Genomic DNA, 21,618 nt, shown 5'->3' on the forward strand with positions numbered 1-21,618 from the left:
CGATTGCGCATTCACAGGCCAAATCATTGCTTCCTAAAGCCAAACCGGGCGAGTCGTACCAAGCCCGAATAGCTCCCAATCATCTAAACGTCTTACTGAACTTGGCCAATCTGATTGCTAAAAACCAGACGCGTCTGGAAGAGGCGGATATGCTGTACCGGCAGGCCATCAGCATGCGATCTGATTACACGCAAGCGTACATAAATCGTGGAGACGTTTTGCTCAAGCTCAACCGAACAAAAGAGGCGCAAGAAGTGTACGAACGAGCTTTATTCTACGACACCGACAACCCAGACATTTATTACAATGTGAGTATCATAGACTAGTGTAAACAAAACTTTTTACAAAACGTAGTTTCTAACCTTATTCTTTTTCACTTTTCAGCTGGGTGTTGTGCTTTTGGAACAGGGTAAACATTCACAGGCATTGGCTTACTTAGACAAAGCTCTAGAATTTGATCCAGACCACGAACAGGCGTTACTCAACTCAGCCATACTGCTCCAAGAATTGGGGCAGGCAAACCTGAGAAAACTTGCTGAGAAGAGACTTCTCCGGCTCCTGTCGAACGTACGCGTTGTAGAAATCAACAAGTGGTGGTGCATTTGTAATATTTTTATTTTTTGTTATTTTAGGGTCAAAAGAACGAACGGGTGTTTTTCAACCTAGGCATGCTGGCTATGGACGAAGGAGACGTACCGGCGGCGGAACATTGGTTCCGTCAGGCGATCCTCATTAAAGAGGATTTCAGGGCCGCTCTGTTCAACCTGGCCTTACTGCTGGCTGACGACCACAGACCGTTGCAGGCAGCCCCGTTCCTCAATCAGCTGGTCCGGTTCCATCCAGACCATGTCAAGGCCCTGATATTATTGGGCGACATCTATATCAACAACATCAAAGATCTTGATGCAGCTGAAAACGTGAGTTTTTTCACTGCTGAACCCCTCCAACCTCAAAAAACTGACTTTTTTAAACCTCGTTTTTCCACCTTTCCAGTGTTACCAAAGGATACTGCAACTGGATCCAGACAATACGCAAGGGATGCACAATCTATGCGTGGTGTACGTAGAACGTGGCTTATTGAAAGAGGCAGAAATTTGCTTACAAAAGGCCCATCTGATGGCACCGCATGAAGACTACATTGTCAAGCATTTGAAAATTGTGCAAAACCGCTTGCAGGCAAAACAGACTCCCGATCAGCTCAATGTAAGTCGTATAGTGTACAGTATTATAATATAACACATATGCTAATACGTTTAAATCAATTTTCATTACATTGTTATTAATAGGAGAGTCGCCCGGATTCTAAGGAAATCCGAAAAACAGAAAAAGACACAACTCGTCCAGACACGAATTTGAAGTCGGATACCAAGCCGTCTACGCTATCGCTGTCATGAATGATAAAATATTAATTGTTTAAAAAAGTATATATATTTTTTTTAAGTTACATACCTAGTCATAACTCACCGTTTTCATGTTAGTACTTAACTGGATTTTTTATTACGACCTAATAATGTCTCTAAGACACCATTTCAAATAAGACAACAATGTGACATAACTGCACATTTTTAAAGTCACAGATTTGACGCTCGTATAGACAGTTGTCCCATACTTAAACTAGTAATCTCATTTGGTGCTACTACTCAATGACAGTACTTCATCTATAAAATATGCTTCTATACATTTAAACTGAGAGCAAAAGTTACTTAGTAAATCGTAAGATATATTTTTCTCTTAAATTTTTATTTTGAATCGTTTCTAACGAAAACAATTTGTAAAAAAAATCGTGCTGTGATGTATTTAGTAGGTCATAGTATGATTATAATTTATAATATTATTATAAAATTAAGTGATCGTGTAAAATTAAGACCATATTAATTATTAAACTTCTATGACGTTATTTTAATTACAATAATGATCAAATATTGATATTCACATTTTGTTATCATTATGATTATGACTAATTGTCTTGGTTTTTGGTTGAAAAATGATTTTTTTAGATGTAATTTCTAATCGATTTATGTGTTAACATAGTTTAAGTACCTACCTACTTAAAAAACAACATCTGTTCGTTTGAAATAACAATAACTACTAAAATATCACATTAACAATTCAATAGATCATTAAAATAAGTCTTGTTATACATTAATTAATTTCAGTCTGAAAAGCAGTTGTTTGTTTAAAATGTATCTATGTATTTGTGTATTTGTTTATTTTTATACTTATTGTTTTGTTTTTCTTTACCGCATGAGTGTATGAAAATAAAATTATGTTAATCATTGGAAAAGAAATTTAAATAATAGTTATTTGATAAATTTAATTTAAAAAATTTAATCTCAAAGAATCAGTATTATATTTTCATGTAATAATAAGTTATTAACAAGTATTTGATAAAATTGTCATAATTTTTTCATATGTTTTTTTTGTATTTGCGGACAATCATTGTGATTTTTTTTTTATTATTATGATTTTTGACAATTTAAAGCACTCTTACTTTGTACCTGGACCCACAAGTTCTTTTTAAACAAATTTAATGAAAACATGTTCCTCTAACCATGGAAAATTCCAACTTCTGAAAGTAATATTTTGTACGAAACAAATTTTGTTCTTTTTTTTCAAATACCTATATGTAAAAACAACTGTATGGTCTAAAAAAAACGCTAGCTGTTAATGTATTTGATAATATTATATGTGTAAAATAATTATAGATGTTTACCAGAGGTAATATTGAAGATAAATATTGCTTTTTAATGTGATTTTTTATTTTATGTTTTATAAGAAAAATAAAAATTTTTGAATGTTTTAAACAATATAGACATTGTGTTACATTTTTTTGTTGTGTCTATCTTTGAAACTTAATTTGAGTAGAAACTGCTGTGTACTGACGCCCCGCCAATATACGTATAATTCTTGAGATAGCCATAGAAACGCCACATACGAATTATCAAATCATTGAATTATGCCTTACAAGAATGCCAAATGTTATTAAACTCTGGAAAGGCTAGGCCAACAACAAAATAGATGACATTGTTCTGAGAATAGGACAAGGGAAATTTCGTTGCAAAATACATACGAATAGAAAATGCTAAATCATAATCGATAATAGAAACGCTCGTATAAGACAACTGCTGTATGACAATTAATCAAATATTGATCAAGTTAAAAAGGCAGTGTTATAATAGTTAAGGTTATTCAAATATTATAACAGTAGAAACTACGCACTTAAATGTCGATAACAAAGCGACACGAGATGTCGCAATTCGACCATACGATCCGTGGGTCGATATCATTTCCTGGATCTTGAACACATGCGATAGTAAAGGCTCAACTCTATTTTGTCAGTAGGGAAGGAGTACCCTTCATCGTACTTCATCAATACCCTGGCATCGGATATTCAGGCGTGAACTGTTAGAGTGAGTACAAGCACATTTACGCCAGCTGACTCTCTGAAAATATTCAACTGCATCAGAAAATATTTAAACAGTTTTACGTTCGCTATAAAATCCATGTTTACATTATTAACACATTGATTTGAATTATTTACACCTTGTTTTCCATCATCTTATAAGTCATATAAAATCTGTAAGCGGGATCGCTAAAAAACACATATAAAAAAAAACATGTCTACTACAGTTGATCATATATTATTATATTGATATTGGGAACTTTGCTTGTATCGAGACATGAAATTGCCATGTATGTTAAGTTGTTATAAGACGATGTTCAAAAGAACAGTGCGTTTCATAAAATGTAACTGAAGATAGACATTTTTATTTTTCGAATGAAACCCCCCCCCCCCCCACTCCCATTTTACTGCAAATTATTTAGCTGGTGATTTTCTTGGTAAATTATATGTATCTAAATCAAAATTCAAACGACTAATTTCTGAGTTGTTAAAATATTTAAAGGTAATAATCCTTAAAAATGGTTTTATAAAAATATAAACCACACGTTGCATAAAATATTTATTATACTTGTATCGTTTTTAGAAACTATTTTTATTGGTAGATCCACACTAATTTCTAACTTTTTTAAATTATACACACGCATGTGTTTCCAGTCTCAGAAAGTTCATAAATTAGTTTTAAAAAAATAATACCAATAAAAACTTACCTGGGGCGATAGATATTACTTTTACCTTTAAATTGTATTGTAACGTGGTCGGGGAAGACCAGTTAAATATAAGATATTCAGGGAGGAGTTGTGTATCCTTTGAATATATTTATCCGTAGCTTGGGGGCAGGAATGTTGGGATCTTATAGTTACAAATGAATACAGATTGATTTAAACTGTTATTAAAATATAATTTAATTACATTTAATTTACTTACAACTAATTTATTGGCAGCCCGGAGTTCCTATTCACATGACGGTGTCTCGCAGAACGGAGAACTGCCGTACCCTTACATAATATTCGCATTTGGCCGTAGCCTTACAATGGTATCATAACAGGAGGGGCTCAATATATATAGTCAGCATATTCTATATATTATGTTTATAAGGTATATAATAATATATATGTACATGTATATATGTAGGCTATACATATATAGGTGACAAAGTATAAGTGACGATGTAACCATCGTTACAGTATATTAGGTCAATTCACTCCAATACCAAAACTAACAGCACACTATTGAAACTGGTGAACGAAAATGTCGTATGTGGTATGTGTGTGAGGCGGAGACAAAACATGCGAGTGCAACGTCCTCTTGACACCATAATATTTAGAACGCAAAGTTATGTAACTCAAAAACTTTCAATTTGTAATAACAATTTTAATTTGGATGTATAGAAATTCCTATAAAAAATATCTGCTGAATAAGTAATAATGAAGAAGTAGAGTTCCTATTTTAAAAACAGAAGTTTGAATTGTCACAGATTCAAGGTACAAAAAATCTCAAAGACTCGAAAAAATCGGGTTTCAAGTGTATTTAAAAATTCCAAAATTTTAATATTTGCATAAATTAATCGTAAAAATAGGGTGAGCATGCTTAAAAAATCACTCTGTATATGCCACTGCCTACATAGATACGTATATGTTTGGGGCAACATTTTGACAGTTAGTTTAAGGGTGAAACATACTTAATTTTTTATAATTGGTAAAAAAATGTCAATTTCTTCACACATTCAACCAAAATATATCTGCCATTAAATATATTATCTGAAATTCAAATTATCAACATTTAGTTTACAGTTAGTAGTTGGCTAATAATAAATGCAAAATATTTACAGTTCCAAAATGAGTATAGCTTATACTAAGCAACCATACAAAAAACCATAAAATATTAAATTTAATTAATTTTTCTATAAAATTAATGTTTTTAACAATCTTTAAATTTAAGTAGCACTTTTTTAAGTGTCCAAATCATACATCAAACACTGCAATGTCTCAAGTAAAAGAATGTCTACAAAGATCTTATGATGTATGAAAATACATTAATATTTCAATATAATACAGATCCACATTATACATTTGTTTGATTGTTTATAGATTAATATAACTACCCTTCTTTTTAGTGTTCGAAAGTGCCAAACACCATTCCTAAAGCCTGTTTACAGAAAGTTGAAAAAAAAAATTGTGAATTTCAAAGGGTTAAGACTTGTCAAACTTTAAAGGTAACAAAAACATTCAAAAGACCACCCAAATTAATTCATTTATAAGTACAGTTCATCTTTGGATGATTTATAATAAAAGTACATACATTCTTAGTTAATTTTCAAAATCATATTGTGATCTTAGCAACATTAGGTAAAGTACAAAAAAAAAATTGAATAAAAATGTTAAAATTGTGGAAAAAACAATTTAAAAAAAAAATGTTAATAATTACTGTAGCGTATTATTTTTCACAAATACACTTTGATGATGAATGATAATGTTTTTATTCAAATTTGATTTTTAAGTTAAAGATACACGAACATATTTTGTACCTATATGATAAGTTTTGGGTCAATCTGAAATTATTTTTAGATTTATAGAAAAAAAATATTATTGAAAATGAGTTGCAATTGCTTACTTTTAGGAGAGTAGAAATGTTTGTAAGACCCCCCCCTCCCCCTATAAAATTGCCTGCCTGAGTAGGTATAATATAAGTATAAGTATTATAGATACTGATCTTAAAAATAAAATTTGGTTGAGTATGTAAAATTATACTACTGTTGTACAATAAAAAATGTTCAACTTGGATTGATCATTTAATTATATTGTATTATATATTTTTATTGATTTCAGAATCGATTCAAGTACGTGCAGCCATGTCGGCGGCCGTTGTGCAAACCGACCTCGGTAAGTACACCGGCTATTATTATTACTCATAATTATTATCATGTTAAAATACTCAACAATTTATATTACTAATTATCCATAGATGTAGATAGCCTATTTAGGCTTAGGAATGTCTTTTAATAATAATAAAAAAAAAAAAGACGTTTAAAATTACTTTCAAAACAGGTACTATAAATTGGAAACGTCGCAAATTTATTTTGTTTTCAATTATATAATATTACGTTAATTGGACAAGGCACGTCATACAAATGTGTTATATTATATTATATATTGCATAAATAAGTATATAGGAAGGATGGTTGTAAGTTCTCGAGTCTTGTCTTTTAAATTTTTTCTCACCTTGGCACCTTCAGCGTTTTGAACAATATGAACTTCAACTTTAAATGTATCGTATACTATTTACGTCTCAGTGTCGTTTATGGCGTTTGTGCATTGAAGTGCAACAATCTACCATGAATAGGATTTAATATTGTTTGATAAATTATGTCTTAAAAAGTAGGCACCTACCATAGTATATTAATGTGTGTTATTTATAATCCATTCATGTTAGGATAATTTATTATTTTAATTTTACCTGTAATCAATTAATTTTAAATACACATGTTTTTTGGTAGTTTTATATTTTTATACTCTCTGGTCTCAGGTAAGTAACGTAACCTTGAGAATTATATTTTAAATATTTAACTTTATTGCATTATCAATCATAACCTAACGCATATCCAAATGGTTTCTGGTTCAAATAGGTAGGTACCAAAACCACCCTCAGTTTTGTCGTTAATTTATTATAAGTTTATACTCAACTAATTGGTAATTAAATACCAAACAATAATAACCTAACCTACCTATGTATTATAGCAATCGACTGTGTCTAAAACGCCGTTCGCTGACGACACCGTATACACTCATTCGTACTACGAACACGACGTATGTGAAAATCGTCAAAAACCCATCATGCAGAAGGACCACTTGGTCATGGCTGGAAAATTCCAAGACAAAACGTCTCAAAGAGTAAGTGAAGTGTGGTTATTTTTAAGTCAAATGATTTTATTTTATTTCATATCTATGACTAAAACCCTGTTGAATTATCGTGCTATCCACTTTTATTATTTGAGACTTATGTATTATAACTATTTACGAGATAAGTTTCAAATTTAATTCATGAAAAATAATATAAAAAACATGACAAATGAGATACTATCAAGTGTTTAGTTTATATTTTTGCATGTTTAGAGAAGGTATTAAATTTAAAAGACATATTTCTTGGTTTTTATAATATTGCATAGTTTTATTCCATATTTGATGATTCATATACAATAATAATTGCATTGATTTGAGATTTTAATTTTGTAATGAATTCATAAAAAACGATATTTATACTTCAAGCAGTTTTAAATTTTACTCAAAGTTTGATGTACACGCCGATTTCCGACATTCCTGACAAGTATATTTCGACCGAATAAATCAAAATATTTTAAGTTGTCGGACACGTTTAACTCAAATGATGCAAAGTCTATTCAAAATGCACAACAATTATTTAATGATAACTCGATAAAAAATGAACTTTCGATAATTCTATCAAATTTTCAAAGCATAAGTACGTCATAATAAACTCCATCACGTGTCTAGAAAAATCAGGTGTTAATCTTGGAAAAAGTATAAAATTGTTTAGTCACCAGAAAATATTTCTTGTTTTAAATAAGCACCCATTGTTCAGCAGACGCGGAAAGACGTTTTTCGAAATTTACGGTGGTGCTATGTGAAAATCGTAGAAGTTTTCTATTTGGTAATTTAAAATAATATTTTGTTACATCATGTTGGTACTCATTCAATAATTAATTCACATTTTTATGCTATATAAACATTTTAAATGGTGATATTTGAATTATATTTTTTTTCAATTAATACTATACTTTTAATTTTTTTATAAATGTTTGGTTTTTCTGGACACACAGTACATTTTTTTTGCATATTTTTTAATTTTCGACTGCATAAATACGTGTTTATTTAACAATAATTTTTGCAAAAAATCCGGGCCCAAGTCATAGTATTATCCTGATTCTGTTCCAACACTTACAAATTCATCGTATTTTATGAGGGGAGACCGGAGCTAAATGTTCAAAGAGAGAACTAGAATCTAAAAGACCTCAAACTGTGCAAGGAAACATTTTTAATTTTAGTTGTCTGAATTGTGAAACAAATTTTAAAACATACATATTATATTATTTTATAAAAATTCTATAAAAACCCCAACCCTGCAAGAAGTAATGCATTTAAATGAATTGCTGTGCCAAAGTCACAAAAAGAGGATTTACGGGACGTAAACCCTAACCTCTCCCCCCCCTCCCGTGCACTCAACCGATCTGCAGCAGATCATCGAGTCAAACAACTATTATTTGAATTGCGACACTCTCCCCCCTCCCTATACTGACAATAACATACAATAAACAAATATAAGATATAATACATTATTGTGACGTGTAATAATATAATATGCTCGGCTCTCAAAAATCTTCAATAATATAATACACTGTGTCGCAGATGAGTTATCCGGTACAATGCATATCAACAGTACAGAAAATCGTGCCCAAAGACAGTTGTCTGGGGTTGGAGGGACCGATGCGGTTGACGACCACCCAGCAACACGACTATTACGTGCCGTGCGCCGACAACGGCTTTGGACGTGCCAAGAAATTCGTGCATCCCGACAGCCTGGTGGTCGATTCTGACTGTCCGATGGCGAAGCTCACCACCAGCTATTGTTCGTATCAGCCTGTGTGTGTGAAGCGGGAGAACGATTTCAAACCCCACAAATGGTGAGCTCCTCCGCAGTGTATAGAGTGCCTTCATTTCGGTTTTGGGGCAAAAGTTTTGACCAGCCCGTAAGACCGGACAAAAAAAAAGCAGATCGCTTCGCTCATAAGCTCATTTCCATTTCCATTTTTATCTCGATACGATTATAGTAATCTTACATGACGTGTGAGATAGGGTTACCAGATTATATTTTTTCAAACCCGGGACATTTTGATATTTATAATAAAATAATATTCACTTTTATATATATACATATATAATATATATATATATAGGTATATAAATTGTTTTGAATGAATTATGTATACAAGCAATATAATAATGATATTAATAATAATTAATATTCTTAGTCTTCGGAACTTTCCAAGTCCCGGTTTTTTTCTGTTGATTTTACTACATATTTGGCTGATCCATGAACTTGTTTTAATAAAGACTTGTTTCCCAAAATTTGGTCATAGAATTCTTCACAAGATGAATAAAATACTTACAATTATCGCGAGTATATCCTTGCATTTTGTAATGTGTAGGAAGACAATGATTTCTCATAATTTAAAATCGGTATTTTATCTAGTAAAATCTTGAAACCTTGATAAATCGCTGTCCCGAAACACTTTCTCGGGACACCGGTACACTTGGTTAAAAACCGGTAGTGTCCTGGCAAAACAGGGACGTATGGCAACTCCAGTGTGAGACGCATAAATAGCCTTATTTCAGAGAAAAAAAATACAAGGACGAGCTAAATAATACTATGGTAGATACCTACCTCAGCGGAGTCATAATACTTTTTCTAGAGAGGACGAACAAGCGAAATTACAACAGGACTGCTAAAACATAATTAAAAAAGCCAACCGGGAGTTTGCCAATTGGGCTTAAAACGATCTTTTCACATACGAATTGCGCTCGGTATTTTCCGGGTCAATAGACTAATTGAGCTCATTATTTTCAGGGTAAAATTAATTTTATTCAATAGCACATGTAATAATGTTTTTATCTTAACACAATGAACATAAACATCAATCATGCATATATAGTCTAATATATTATACACAACTATTATATAATTACAATTAAATAAATCCTATTCATAATAATATATATATAAATAGATTTTTTTCAGATTTAACAAAATTGAATTATTCTTCAATATTTTTATCATCACCCAATAACACCAATAACATTTATTAAATGTATAGTATAAAAAATATAAATTTACTTACCTTAAGTATATACAGTGCAATATTGGTATACTGACCCTTTTACCAATACCAATTTTGTGATAGGCGCAACTGGTCCATGCCATTGGCGCCATTTACTATAAGGGTTTTTTTTTCAAAACCATGGATAAATTGAGGGATTGTACTCATTTTAGAATTTCTATAGGATCAGCAACTATATTTTATTTTAACTGAAAACTATGAGTACCTATATTCATTATTATCGTGACAATAGATTTCTAGTGTATATAAAAATTAGTGTTGTTTCACCAACAACTGACGCAATAGTTGGACAACTTTTGAAACCAAAGAGGGGATACTTAACCCCCTCCCCTCCCCAAATTACACCATTGAGTGTTTATCATGGTGAGATGGGAAGTAGAATTCAGGCGAGTAATGCAGTGTCGCACGAAGATTCGCACATTAGTGAAAATCAGGGGGGGAGGACTTTTTAAAACTTCCCACCTCTTGTAACGTTCATTCCTTTCTAGGAAACATCAGCTGATATTATGGTACCGTCAATGACAACCACTGGCATTTTTGTAGTGTAATCACCAATATTCAAAGATTTGCTATATTATTATACACAATATTTTTTTCTGCTTCTACAGTTCGTAAATTTTAAATCAATACGAGTAGTAAAATTAGTAATTATTTTAAAGACACTTGAAGTTGGTATTTGGGAAATTGTGTACGGGTTATTTTCAATTAATTTCACACCTGACATCAGAATTATTACTTTTGTCCTGGCCGTTGCAAATCCTAAGGACCTAACTGCAGGGTGTAAACGAAAACTTATGTTGTGTAAATATTCTTATTCATATAAATTAACAATTATAAATTGTATAGTTATAGACCTCCCGTGGAAAAAATGGACCTAAACACAACCCACAGGTCGAGCTACAAGTTAATAGGACAACAGAAAAAAATACGAACTCCGTGGGCTGAAAAATTAGACTACTGCAAACCAAAAGACGCTATGGAATACTGTACGGTCTATAAATACAGGTACTTACAGTTTTTTAATAATTTATTAACTCATTAGTACCTATGCATAAAAATTACTGCAATGCAATAAAACATCATAATGTGAGAAAAATAATCAGTTTCATAACATTAAAAATGTAATGCTTTTTGGATACTCCGTTGTGTATAAGTATCTTAAGTTCAAATTAGCTCTATAGTAGACGAACATCGGTAAAGTACTCATCACTCGTGTGCCTCGTAAATCTACTTATCTAAACCTTAAAGTATTTATGTGAGTCATCTGTCATTATATACCTAAGTTAGTAATTATGTAGGAACTCGTTCAAAATTCAAAATGTTTATGCATCAAAATTCTTATAAAACCATTAATTGAAGATACAAAATTTTCAAAATTAGATCTTACAAAGTGTATAGGTACTTTTCGTGTTACCTAATGAATACTTAATATTAAAATAATCACTGGGTACGAAAATTATCTTTGGCGGAGAATACCTATAATCTATAATGATATTTATAAAATATTATTATATTATTATTTACATCAATCTTTACGCAGTTTCAAGGAACCTGGTGAGTACAAGTACACGGATAATTGTGGTGACACAGTTGGCCATCTCATGGCGGACAGTAATTTAGGTAAGATAATATTATTGAAATAGTAATTATACTAACAAAATATCGTGAATAATACCACACTTTATTCTAGCCGAAAACTGTTGTCCGTTCACATGTCTGGCTGACAATATAGATAGTGAACTTAAATCAACATATACGAAAGCACATCAGTTCGATGATTAGACTTTGAAACCACTACAGTCTACAGCCATAGTTTACTAATACTAGTAATATTAGAGTATATTTATACAGAAATAAACACAAGATTTTAAATTATTCAAAATCGCATCACATTTGGTTTTCCTGTGTAGTAGACAGTAGCGGAGATCTGTAGTTGAATTCAATAACACTTGTTCACGGAAAACATTAAAAAAAAAATACAGATTCCAAATATTACTAACCGCCATTAATTGTGATCTTTAAAATATATACAAAATGACATATTATTTTTTTACAAATAACATTAGCCATTGGGTATAACTAAAATTACTAATTTGGTATGTTTAATTATTTTTAAGATGAGTGATGACACTAAACGAGCATATGTTTTGTTGTCTTCATCTTAAACATGCATAAAACATCAAATTTACGCTCAGCATATTATGACGTTTAGATTCACTAGTTTAAAAATTGAAATTAATCAAGGAATATTATGAGACTTAATGGTCACAATTATTGGTGTTTGTATTTAAGTGGTTTTTTACGATGATTCAATTTGCTAGTGAGTTATGAGCATTTTAAATTTGCTCTACATTCTGTATTCTGCTAAAAATGGAATTCGGCCAAATGGGAACAAACATTATTATAATGCGACCTGACCACAAGGTAGCGCCATGTAATTCACCGTTAGCCTTTCTCATTATAGGTACTTGGTGATATCACAGCTCGCCGACGCTCAGTATTCGCCAAATTGTATTCAAATTATATTAATTATAAATCAAATTAAATGTTTATGTTAGTATAAGATAAGGTACCAAGATAACACAGTGAAAAACTTTAATAATGAAAGATAGATAAGTATGTAACATTGTAACCTCTCTACAGTACAGTTTGCGTCGACTGCAAAATGAATCTAGTCAATTGGATATTATACTTCTCTGTAATGGATGGGTTTAATTTGAATCCAATAATAAACTATTTCGTTCGAAAAACTATTCTATTCGAAAATTGTCTATTGATTTTGTGGCCTGAGAATCGGTTTGGCAAATATTTACATAATTTTAGTATGAGGGGTTCTGTAGTTGTACGTGTGGGTTTGACACAATATCAGTATTATAATCAACATTTTTTAATTTCGTTCATGTTTTATTTATTGAAAGGTAGTTATTGTTTTTAGAGTTGCTGCAGATTTTTAAAAACTTGATGTACACAATACAGCTGGTGAGGTGATTACCATCACGATTATTTTGAATTTTACTATTTTCGAAAATATCAAAAGGGTAAAACAAACATTAATTGTTTGTAATTTATTATAAGACTAACTTAGCGGCTGACTTAAGAAACAACAATTGATTATTTTTTGTTGAATATTATTATTTATTTAATTTGTGTAACTATGATTTGTATTGGTTGTTAAACACTACATATTATATTATATCATTGGATTCTGAGCAGAGCAATAAATCAAAAAAGTCTTCAAAATTAAACATTTTAAAAACTTGAATATTAGCTTTTTTATTATAAAATAAAATTATACAAATATTTTAGATCTTTTGAGAAACTTATAAATATTTTGAAATTCTGACTTATTTTTAATTGCATATTATGTATAGGTGTTATAAAATGTTATTTGTTTATCTTTACCACGTATTTTACAGTTGTACTAGGTACTCACATCGTCCAGACCTTCAGTGATCAGAGCATCCAAAACATCTGTTAACTCCATTGCGAGTCATTTGACAAGGGTTAATCTATTTAAAAATATCCGTGGAAACAATGTCAACAGTCACTGGTACATTCGATTTTTTATAAAAAGATAATTCATCCTGATGTTTTGTTTCGTAATCTTCTTTATCCGAAGGAATCTGAAAATTCAGATTTCAAAAGCCTCAAACTTTGAGACAAAATATTTATTTGACTTCTATATAAAGCTACCTAATAACTAATAAGAATTCAATATAAATTTCATTGTTTTATTTATTCCTAAATGAATTGTATAATGATCAGTAGAAATGTAAATTCATACCTATTATAATAACAAACAATCGATAAGTAATTGGCGACGGCAAAACAGAAATACTAAAATAATAATAGTACCTTCAATATTTAATATTTTTATGCGTTATTTCAGAACCCAAGCTTACGAATCTTTTTGGATAAAACAATAAGCATTATTCATCTCAACAATAATTCATCTCATAACCTTCAGAGATATGAGCCATGTGATGTAACATTGTATCTGCAACGTTACACATGAGGTAACTACTGAATGTATCTTGTAAGATTCTACATTATATACGAGAGGCGACAGAGCATCGTATAATATTGGATAGGTACATCAGACATCAGACATTAAAAAAAACAATATTTGAACGTTGTTTCATAACGTTTTATTGAATTCAATTTATAATGAAAGATGATGAAATAAATGGCACTACAAATTTCAGCTGGTTTTCGCGTACACTCAATAGCTTATAACTTGTAAGTCACAGACTCGCAGTGTATCCAAACAGTTGATGACACTAATCCACGTTTGCATAGATAATAATATAAGAATTTATAGACTAGCCACGGATTCTCAAACTCTTATAAACACTGTACCCCTTTTTTTTTTCGATGGATTTCTTTTCTAGCACCCCCTTCTTAGTTACTAGACTAAAATATATATAAAAACAATTAAAGGCTTTTAAAGAATTTTCTCCTTGTTGGTTTTTCGGCCAGACCCGTACTACCCCTTAAAACATTTCGAGTACCCTTCATATAGGTACGCGTACCACAGTTTGAGAATCCCTGGACTATGCAACCTTATCGCACAGACATTAATCGGACAACTATTTGAGATTACAATACACATATTATTATACATGTACGACATAGCATGACAAACGACCCCTCACAGAAATGATATGATTTTTTTCTATCTTACACGTAAAACACCGCTACCCTCTGCGTTGCATGCATTTACAGATTTTATTATTCTTATATTATATCCGTGCACGTTTGAGATAAATGATAACAGCTTAATCAATTATTGCTATATTTAAACGAAATAACACATTTAAACTCTTTAAAATATTCAGTAAATGTACAATAGTTTCATGAGAAAAATATATATTATTTTTGAAAATACAAATTAACTGAATTACATTTTTTTTTTTTTGTACAGCGTCAAATTGTGGGGCTTTTTTTTCGTTAAGGCAATCAACTCAAAATCACCGCAGAAATGGCTGACCATATCTCCAGTATATTCATCTGCAAAATAAATTGGTATTCGATTTGATTTTTGCATTAGATTACTTTCCCACTAACTCGTAGAACACGATTTTATACGTATATAATGAAAAGCAATTTTTTTCAAGGCAAAACGATTTAATTGTAATTATTTTAAGTGTAGAAATTTTGGATTTTAGTATTCCTTTTCATTAAATTACATATATTAAAACATGGTTACTTTATATTATTAATTTATACACACAAATTATAAATATATATATGTACTTCGTTCGCAAAATTGTTTGTACAAATTTATCAATTCTGTAAAAATAAAATAAATTTTGACAGTTTTCTACTTTTATTGGTATAACTATATCTTATGACAATTAAGGAACACTAAAGGTTAAAATGTTAAGTATTCAATGAATTAAAAAAAATGTTCTTCTGCAAATGAACAATTCCCTATATCACTATACGACATATTGCGTATACTTTTGTAGCAGTCAGATATCAATAGCATTTTAATTTTAAAAAATGGGTGTTTCTATACTTCAACAACAAACTAAAAATTTTTTTTTAAACGTTGACAGTTAACTCTTCATAACTCTTTAATGAAATGGAGTAAAGCTAAAATATCATTAGATTGAATTTAAAGGACATTGTTTGATGCACCAAATCAAATTTTGCATTTTAACAGTAAGTTGTACTATCATAGATCAAATAGAAATTAGAAAATAGAAAACCATAAAATAATTGAAATCATAGTTTAAGAAATGACATCGTGGAAAATAAAACTCAATGGTTATAAATACATTTCACACAAAATTAAATCAAATTAAATATATACGTACTGATCAGCAGTTGTACTAAAATAATAATAATATTAATTAGTAACTATTGTGATAAGATACAGTGGCGTAATTTGGTCATGTTTGGGGAGGGGGGGGGATGAAATGTTTTAACATTTTACCCCCCAACCTAAAAAATAAAATAAAAAGTATTTATTATAAGCACCTTTCAGTGCAATATATTATAATAGTTATGATGATATCAAAAAAAAAAAAAAAGAAGTACATAGGAAAATGTAACCAGTCTTAAAAAAAAGGTCGTCATGGGGGAGGGGGGGGGATACGACACCCAAAACCCCCCCCCCCCTCCGTAATTACGCCACTGATAAGATATTAAATGGATATATCCTAAAAATTAGCTACATAATAATAAAAATAAAATAAATATATAAATTAATTTAAAATGTTTGGTTAAATTGACTTGTTAGAAATCAGTCGAAACATAGAATGGTTGAAATATTAATAAAGCATTTTAAAATGTTTTCTGGTTTTATAGTTTTAGAACTCAAGTCGTAATTTTATAGAAAGTGAATTAGTATATCTGGACAATGATAGTAGTTGTCATACTCAATAATGACTAATGAGTGACACTATCTAACTGAACGGATTCATATCAACTATGGTACTCAGTGGGCGAGTAAAAAATTTTGAGTATGGTGAGATTAGTTTAGTATACAATGAATTAATAGAAAAATATTGTTAGAATATCCATACGTTCTTTAATGGAAAACTTTTTAAGAAAAAAGATAAAAAGACAATCATCTCTTTCGAAATAAAATGTATAGGTAACGTACTTGGTCGACCTGCAATAAAATGAAAATTGTAGTTATTAATTATTAAATATTGGTAATACTGTTTTGCAGTAACATCGTAGATTACACAAGAAATATTACAGGCACGAGATTTGTTGAAATGTAATAGGTAATTAGAGGCTAACAGTTTTTAAGAACACTGAGAATTGAATATAGGTACTCCAAAAAAAAATGCATATTAGTACTTAAATTAAATGTATTATAATAAAGACATTGGAGTCATGCACATTTAAAATTAATCTTATAAATAATATAAAATAAAACAATCACTTAAATGCAAAAAAATTATACCTTCATATTTTTTAAGATCTAGAAAGAAAATACCCAGTAGTTAGGTTATGTATATAGATTATAGTTAAATGTAACGATTAAATGAGTGAATATCGTGGTTTATTTGAAAAGTTCTCAAAAAACTTGAAACAATTTCAAAAAGAGATGAACTTAGAAATTTTACAGGACGCTAGTTTATTAGTAGGTATACTCTACAAGGACATATTTTCTTATCTTCGTCTTACAAGTTCTCTACATACCACATTCTAAGTTTAAAAGTTCACGTTTAGCTCTGTAAGTTTAAAAAATAGAGTAAATTGAGCTCTTATACAATTTAAAGATAAGATTATTGTGTAAGACATCTCATTTGCTTTTTATTATATTTTAAATTTAAAGCGAGTTATGAGTACTTTAAGATTGTAAATTGTTTGTAGTTTTGTACTTTTTAAACTATTCATAACTTACGGAGCTAAACGTGATCTGCTGATCGTACAATTTAGTGTGTTACGCACATGTAAGACGGAGACAACAAGTGTCCGTGTAGCAAGTTATTTACTGATTAAACACTACGTTGTAATCAACAACTTTTACAATTGCTCTACAAATAAATAAAATAATAAGTTATAATATCCTTACCTCCCCCCTCTACTGTGCTTAAATGTAGAAAAAATATTACGGAGACTCAAAACGTTTTTTAAGTCTGGTAAGATTAGGAAAATGTTTGTATTTATCAAAACAAACTGAAAACGTTATAGAAATCAAAGAGAAAAATGTACTAAGGAAATTAGGAAGATATAATTATTATAGCTAATGCACACATTGTATTTGACCTCCTACCTATATATCAGGGAAAGATCACACTCACCTATACACACTAGCTTTTATACCAAACTAACGTGTGTCCAAGATAAAAAATGTTTTTCATAACATTTTCTATAATTTCCAATTCATTAGAAAACAATTCTAAGAAAGGAAATATTGCTCTTTCAAATTATTACTAAGAACTTCTCAAACAAAAATAAATTATAAAGATCAATAAAATAAAAAAATAAAAATTTAATTCATACCTTCACCTGGAAAATAAATTATAAAATATTAATTAATAGCCATATAATTTGCTTAAAAGTGTGAAATTCAAGGCCCAAAAATAAAGAGTACTAAGCCTAAAGTACTAAGAAGTAGGTACTGTTTAGTATTAATACAATAAAATTATCGTTATTCACTTATTTTAAATTAATTTGATGCTATTTAAAATATATAATTTCAGGAGGTCAATTCATAACACCAAACTGTATTATTCCCTTTCGTAAACTTTTATGATTGTCAAATCATTTATTTATTTCATCACTTAGACAAAACCTTTGGGTTGAAATACTATATTGTTGATAACCAAAAATGTTCTATTGAGAAACCTATATAAGTATCACTTTTAAATGACAAACTTGAAAATTGTTTTCATAATGAATAATTAACTAATTAAGGAATTATTAATAAAGTAAGGTATTTAAATAATGGGCCTTCATAAATCGTAGAAGCCTGTGAGAGAATTTTCTGAACTCATCTGAAAAAGAAACCTAATATTGCTTTTAAATTATATTTTACCAATAACTCTGTATACTAATTACCAAGGCTGGGCATTAACACGTTAATAAGTTAAAATTAAGTTAAAAAGTTAAGTTAATTTAACTTTTTAACTTAATAAGTTATTTTTTTTTATGTGTATTAACTTAATTAATAACTTTAGGATCATTTAAATTAACTTTTAATTAACTTAATTTTACATTTAAACAAGTTAAGTTAATTTGAATTATTATGTAATGTGTTTTGAATTTTTTTAATTCATGTAAAATTGAAATACCTATATTATGAAATTATGAATATTATCAATGCCTGTTATTTTGCCATCGTCGCCAGTTGGTGGTTATAACTTATAGCTACAGATATTCCTATGAATTATTATAAACTATTTTGGTAATATTATATTTGTTTTATACATTATTATTATTATATTATACGTATTAATAAGAATTAATATCTATATAGAAGATAACGCTAGACGGACTAGACTGTTATGTGGTAGTAGTGTAATACCTGTTTATTTTTGTATAATTTATTATTAGTTCGACGTTTTCGTCGATTTCACCGAAATCTAGAATTCCCGCAAGGACGCCTAGTGACTAGTGGTGGTAAAACCATGTTTCCATATTCGATATCGATACATATTATTACATATCTGTTACAACTACTAATACTGTCATTTCCAGGTTTTATTATAATATTAAAATTAGTCCGTGTCACGACTCACGATGAAAAAATGAAAAATATCTTTAATCGCGGTTCGTGTTCTTGTCTTATTGATAATCTAACAACCCATACAGGCCTACCGCTAATTATCGTGTATTAGTAATAACTACTAATAAGTATTCAGTATTCAGTAATCACTGTATGAGTATAAAAATAAATACGCTACTCAGTATTGTACTCGCCTATACTTCGACTTCGACTAAAATATAAAGACGCGGTTAGGTTAAACTAACGCGACCACTTTCGAGTTTGTACAATCTGGTATTAGTCTACATTTTCCGTATAGTACTGTTAGCTTTTTGGACACATAAAATAATAATAGTTCTTTGGTGTAATAACATGAACAATTTTGGGTACGAAAATTTTAATTTTTCCTATATGAAAACAAAAAAACTTTTTTTAACTTAACTTGAGTTAAAAAGTTAATATTACATTTTGGTTAACTCTTAACTTAGTTTAATTGATAGAACATTTTGAATTAACTTTTAACTATTAACTTGATTTAGATTTTAATTTAACTTAACTTAACTGAGTTAAGAAATATCATTAACTTGCCCAGCCTTGCTAATTACAGTAAACTAAATTTACCAACAAAATTGGATTTAGCACCGTTTGGTTAAAGTTTATGCCCTTTTATTGATACAAACTTAAAATTCCACACAAATAAAACTACGAACCTATTAACTCAGTCAATTATCACCATATTTACGTACAATGTGTCTCTAAAAAACAAAAATTATTAGAATGTCATTGTTACTAATATACGGTATAACATGTGCTAACTATTAGGGATCATTTTTAATTATCATAATTTAAAATTATTCAGTAGGAGATTATTTTTATGGGCGACTTATTACATGTTTTTGATTACAATGTAAAAGATTATTTCCAAATTATGGATACGATAAAATTACTGTTACTTGAATCAAACAGAAAAATGTACGAATAATATGTCGTCGCACATCATATTTTAGATTCTGAACGGAACAATGATTACCTATATTGGTTTAACAATGATGTGTGTTTTTTTTTTGTTGTGTGGCTATCAACACCTTTTGGGTCAGTAAAATTGCTTCAATTTTCTTCAACAGCATCTTTTATGGTAACAAAGTGAATCTAGTTGGCTCTACAAGGCTCCTGATACATTGTTTCAACATCAGTTGAAAAATATTAAAAACACATAGGCACGATTTTGTTTTATTATCATTCAAAGTTCAAATTTTAACAAAAGTTATTAAATTGAAAATATACAAATTATTTTGTAGTTAAAAAGTTATAAAATATTCAATTTTTATAACTAAGGACTAAAAATTTAAAACATAGTTGCACACAAGTAGTTGATTCTATTACTAAAACGTATGGAAAATATATATAAACATTTTTTTTAAATATTATTTAAAATATTATTCGTGGGTACCTACTTGAAACGTTTAGAGTATATTATTATATTTTAAACACACAATGATTTTTCAAATGTAATTTTTTTGGCAGAAATAAATTTAATATACTGTATTACTAAATCATAATACTTAATAGTAAAATAAATTTTTTTTATCACTGTTACATCATCAAATATAGTAAATTAATAAGTAATCTTATAAGTTGACAGATCTTCTCCGCTCAGAATCATTTTCCGTATACAATGATTTCATATTTTAAAATTCAAATATAACGCCATCCATAGCAGTAACCCACTTGTAACCTACTGTACAGCAGAGTGACATCTACTTTCTCGCTTTTCATAGCTACATTATTTGGGAGTTTTCCGGGTTCATCCCAAAATGAACATTATATTTGAATGAGCCCAGTGCGTCCTAAGTTTTGCCATATGTAAAAATCATATTTATGACGTAGTCCGAATTCATAGGAGCCCATTTAAGTTAGTTAATAATATGAAACATGGTGTACAATGAATCAAATCGAATAAATAAAAATTACTCTCCCGAACAAGTATAAACGACATGACGTGGATACGCACATCGGCTAATTGACCGGGACATTTGGCACCCGATTGGTAACGGACTTTCTGCATCCGATATTTTTAGAACACAGACAATAATATTGACGCCATAGAACAATATAGAAGCGACACTCGATCAGCTG

General features: G+C 29.8%; 2 protein-coding genes and 1 long non-coding RNA gene across 3 annotated transcripts in view; all 3 read left to right on the top strand.

The window, feature by feature from the left end:
• The window catches only part of LOC111029505 (transmembrane and TPR repeat-containing protein CG4050), a 51,306-nt gene extending 49,095 nt beyond the window's left edge, over positions 1-2,211 (top strand). The window contains exons 12-16 of the mRNA XM_022308518.1: positions 18-308; positions 385-567; positions 633-917; positions 994-1,203; positions 1,287-2,211. Coding sequence (XP_022164210.1) covers positions 18-308; positions 385-567; positions 633-917; positions 994-1,203; positions 1,287-1,394 — 1,077 coding nt within the window. The 3' untranslated portion in view covers positions 1,395-2,211. The remainder of the gene's footprint in view (positions 1-17; positions 309-384; positions 568-632; positions 918-993; positions 1,204-1,286) is intronic.
• A 3,172-nt stretch (positions 2,212-5,383) lies between these two features.
• Positions 5,384-12,318, top strand: LOC111029510. Its single transcript, XM_022308524.1, has 8 exons — positions 5,384-5,422; positions 5,517-5,615; positions 6,229-6,282; positions 7,138-7,290; positions 8,821-9,095; positions 11,157-11,315; positions 11,851-11,930; positions 12,001-12,318. The coding sequence occupies exons 1-8, from the start codon at positions 5,384-5,386 to the stop codon at positions 12,090-12,092; spliced, it is 951 nt and encodes a 316-aa protein (XP_022164216.1). The 3' UTR covers positions 12,093-12,318.
• A 1,341-nt stretch (positions 12,319-13,659) lies between these two features.
• On the top strand, positions 13,660-15,525 carry LOC111029514. Its single transcript, XR_002604023.1, has 3 exons — positions 13,660-13,860; positions 14,200-14,549; positions 15,235-15,525. It is a non-coding gene; the product is annotated as an uncharacterized LOC111029514 (long non-coding RNA).
• The last annotated feature ends 6,093 nt before the right edge of the window (positions 15,526-21,618 follow it).

This window comes from Myzus persicae, unplaced genomic scaffold (genome assembly GCF_001856785.1).
Source record: "Myzus persicae strain clone G006 unplaced genomic scaffold, MPER_G0061.0, whole genome shotgun sequence".
NCBI classification, from domain to species: Eukaryota; Metazoa; Arthropoda; class Insecta; order Hemiptera; family Aphididae; genus Myzus; species Myzus persicae.

Excerpts from the sequence above, each read along its gene's own strand:
- LOC111029510 (XM_022308524.1), top strand. The coding sequence starts at position 5,384 with ATGTCTCAAGTAAAAGAATGTCTACAAAGATCTTATGAT. Across the intron at positions 9,096-11,156 it reads GATTTCAAACCCCACAAATG|TTATAGACCTCCCGTGGAAA; the intron begins GTGAGCTCCTCC and ends TAAATTGTATAG. Across the intron at positions 11,316-11,850 it reads TGTACGGTCTATAAATACAG|TTTCAAGGAACCTGGTGAGT; the intron begins GTACTTACAGTT and ends ATCTTTACGCAG.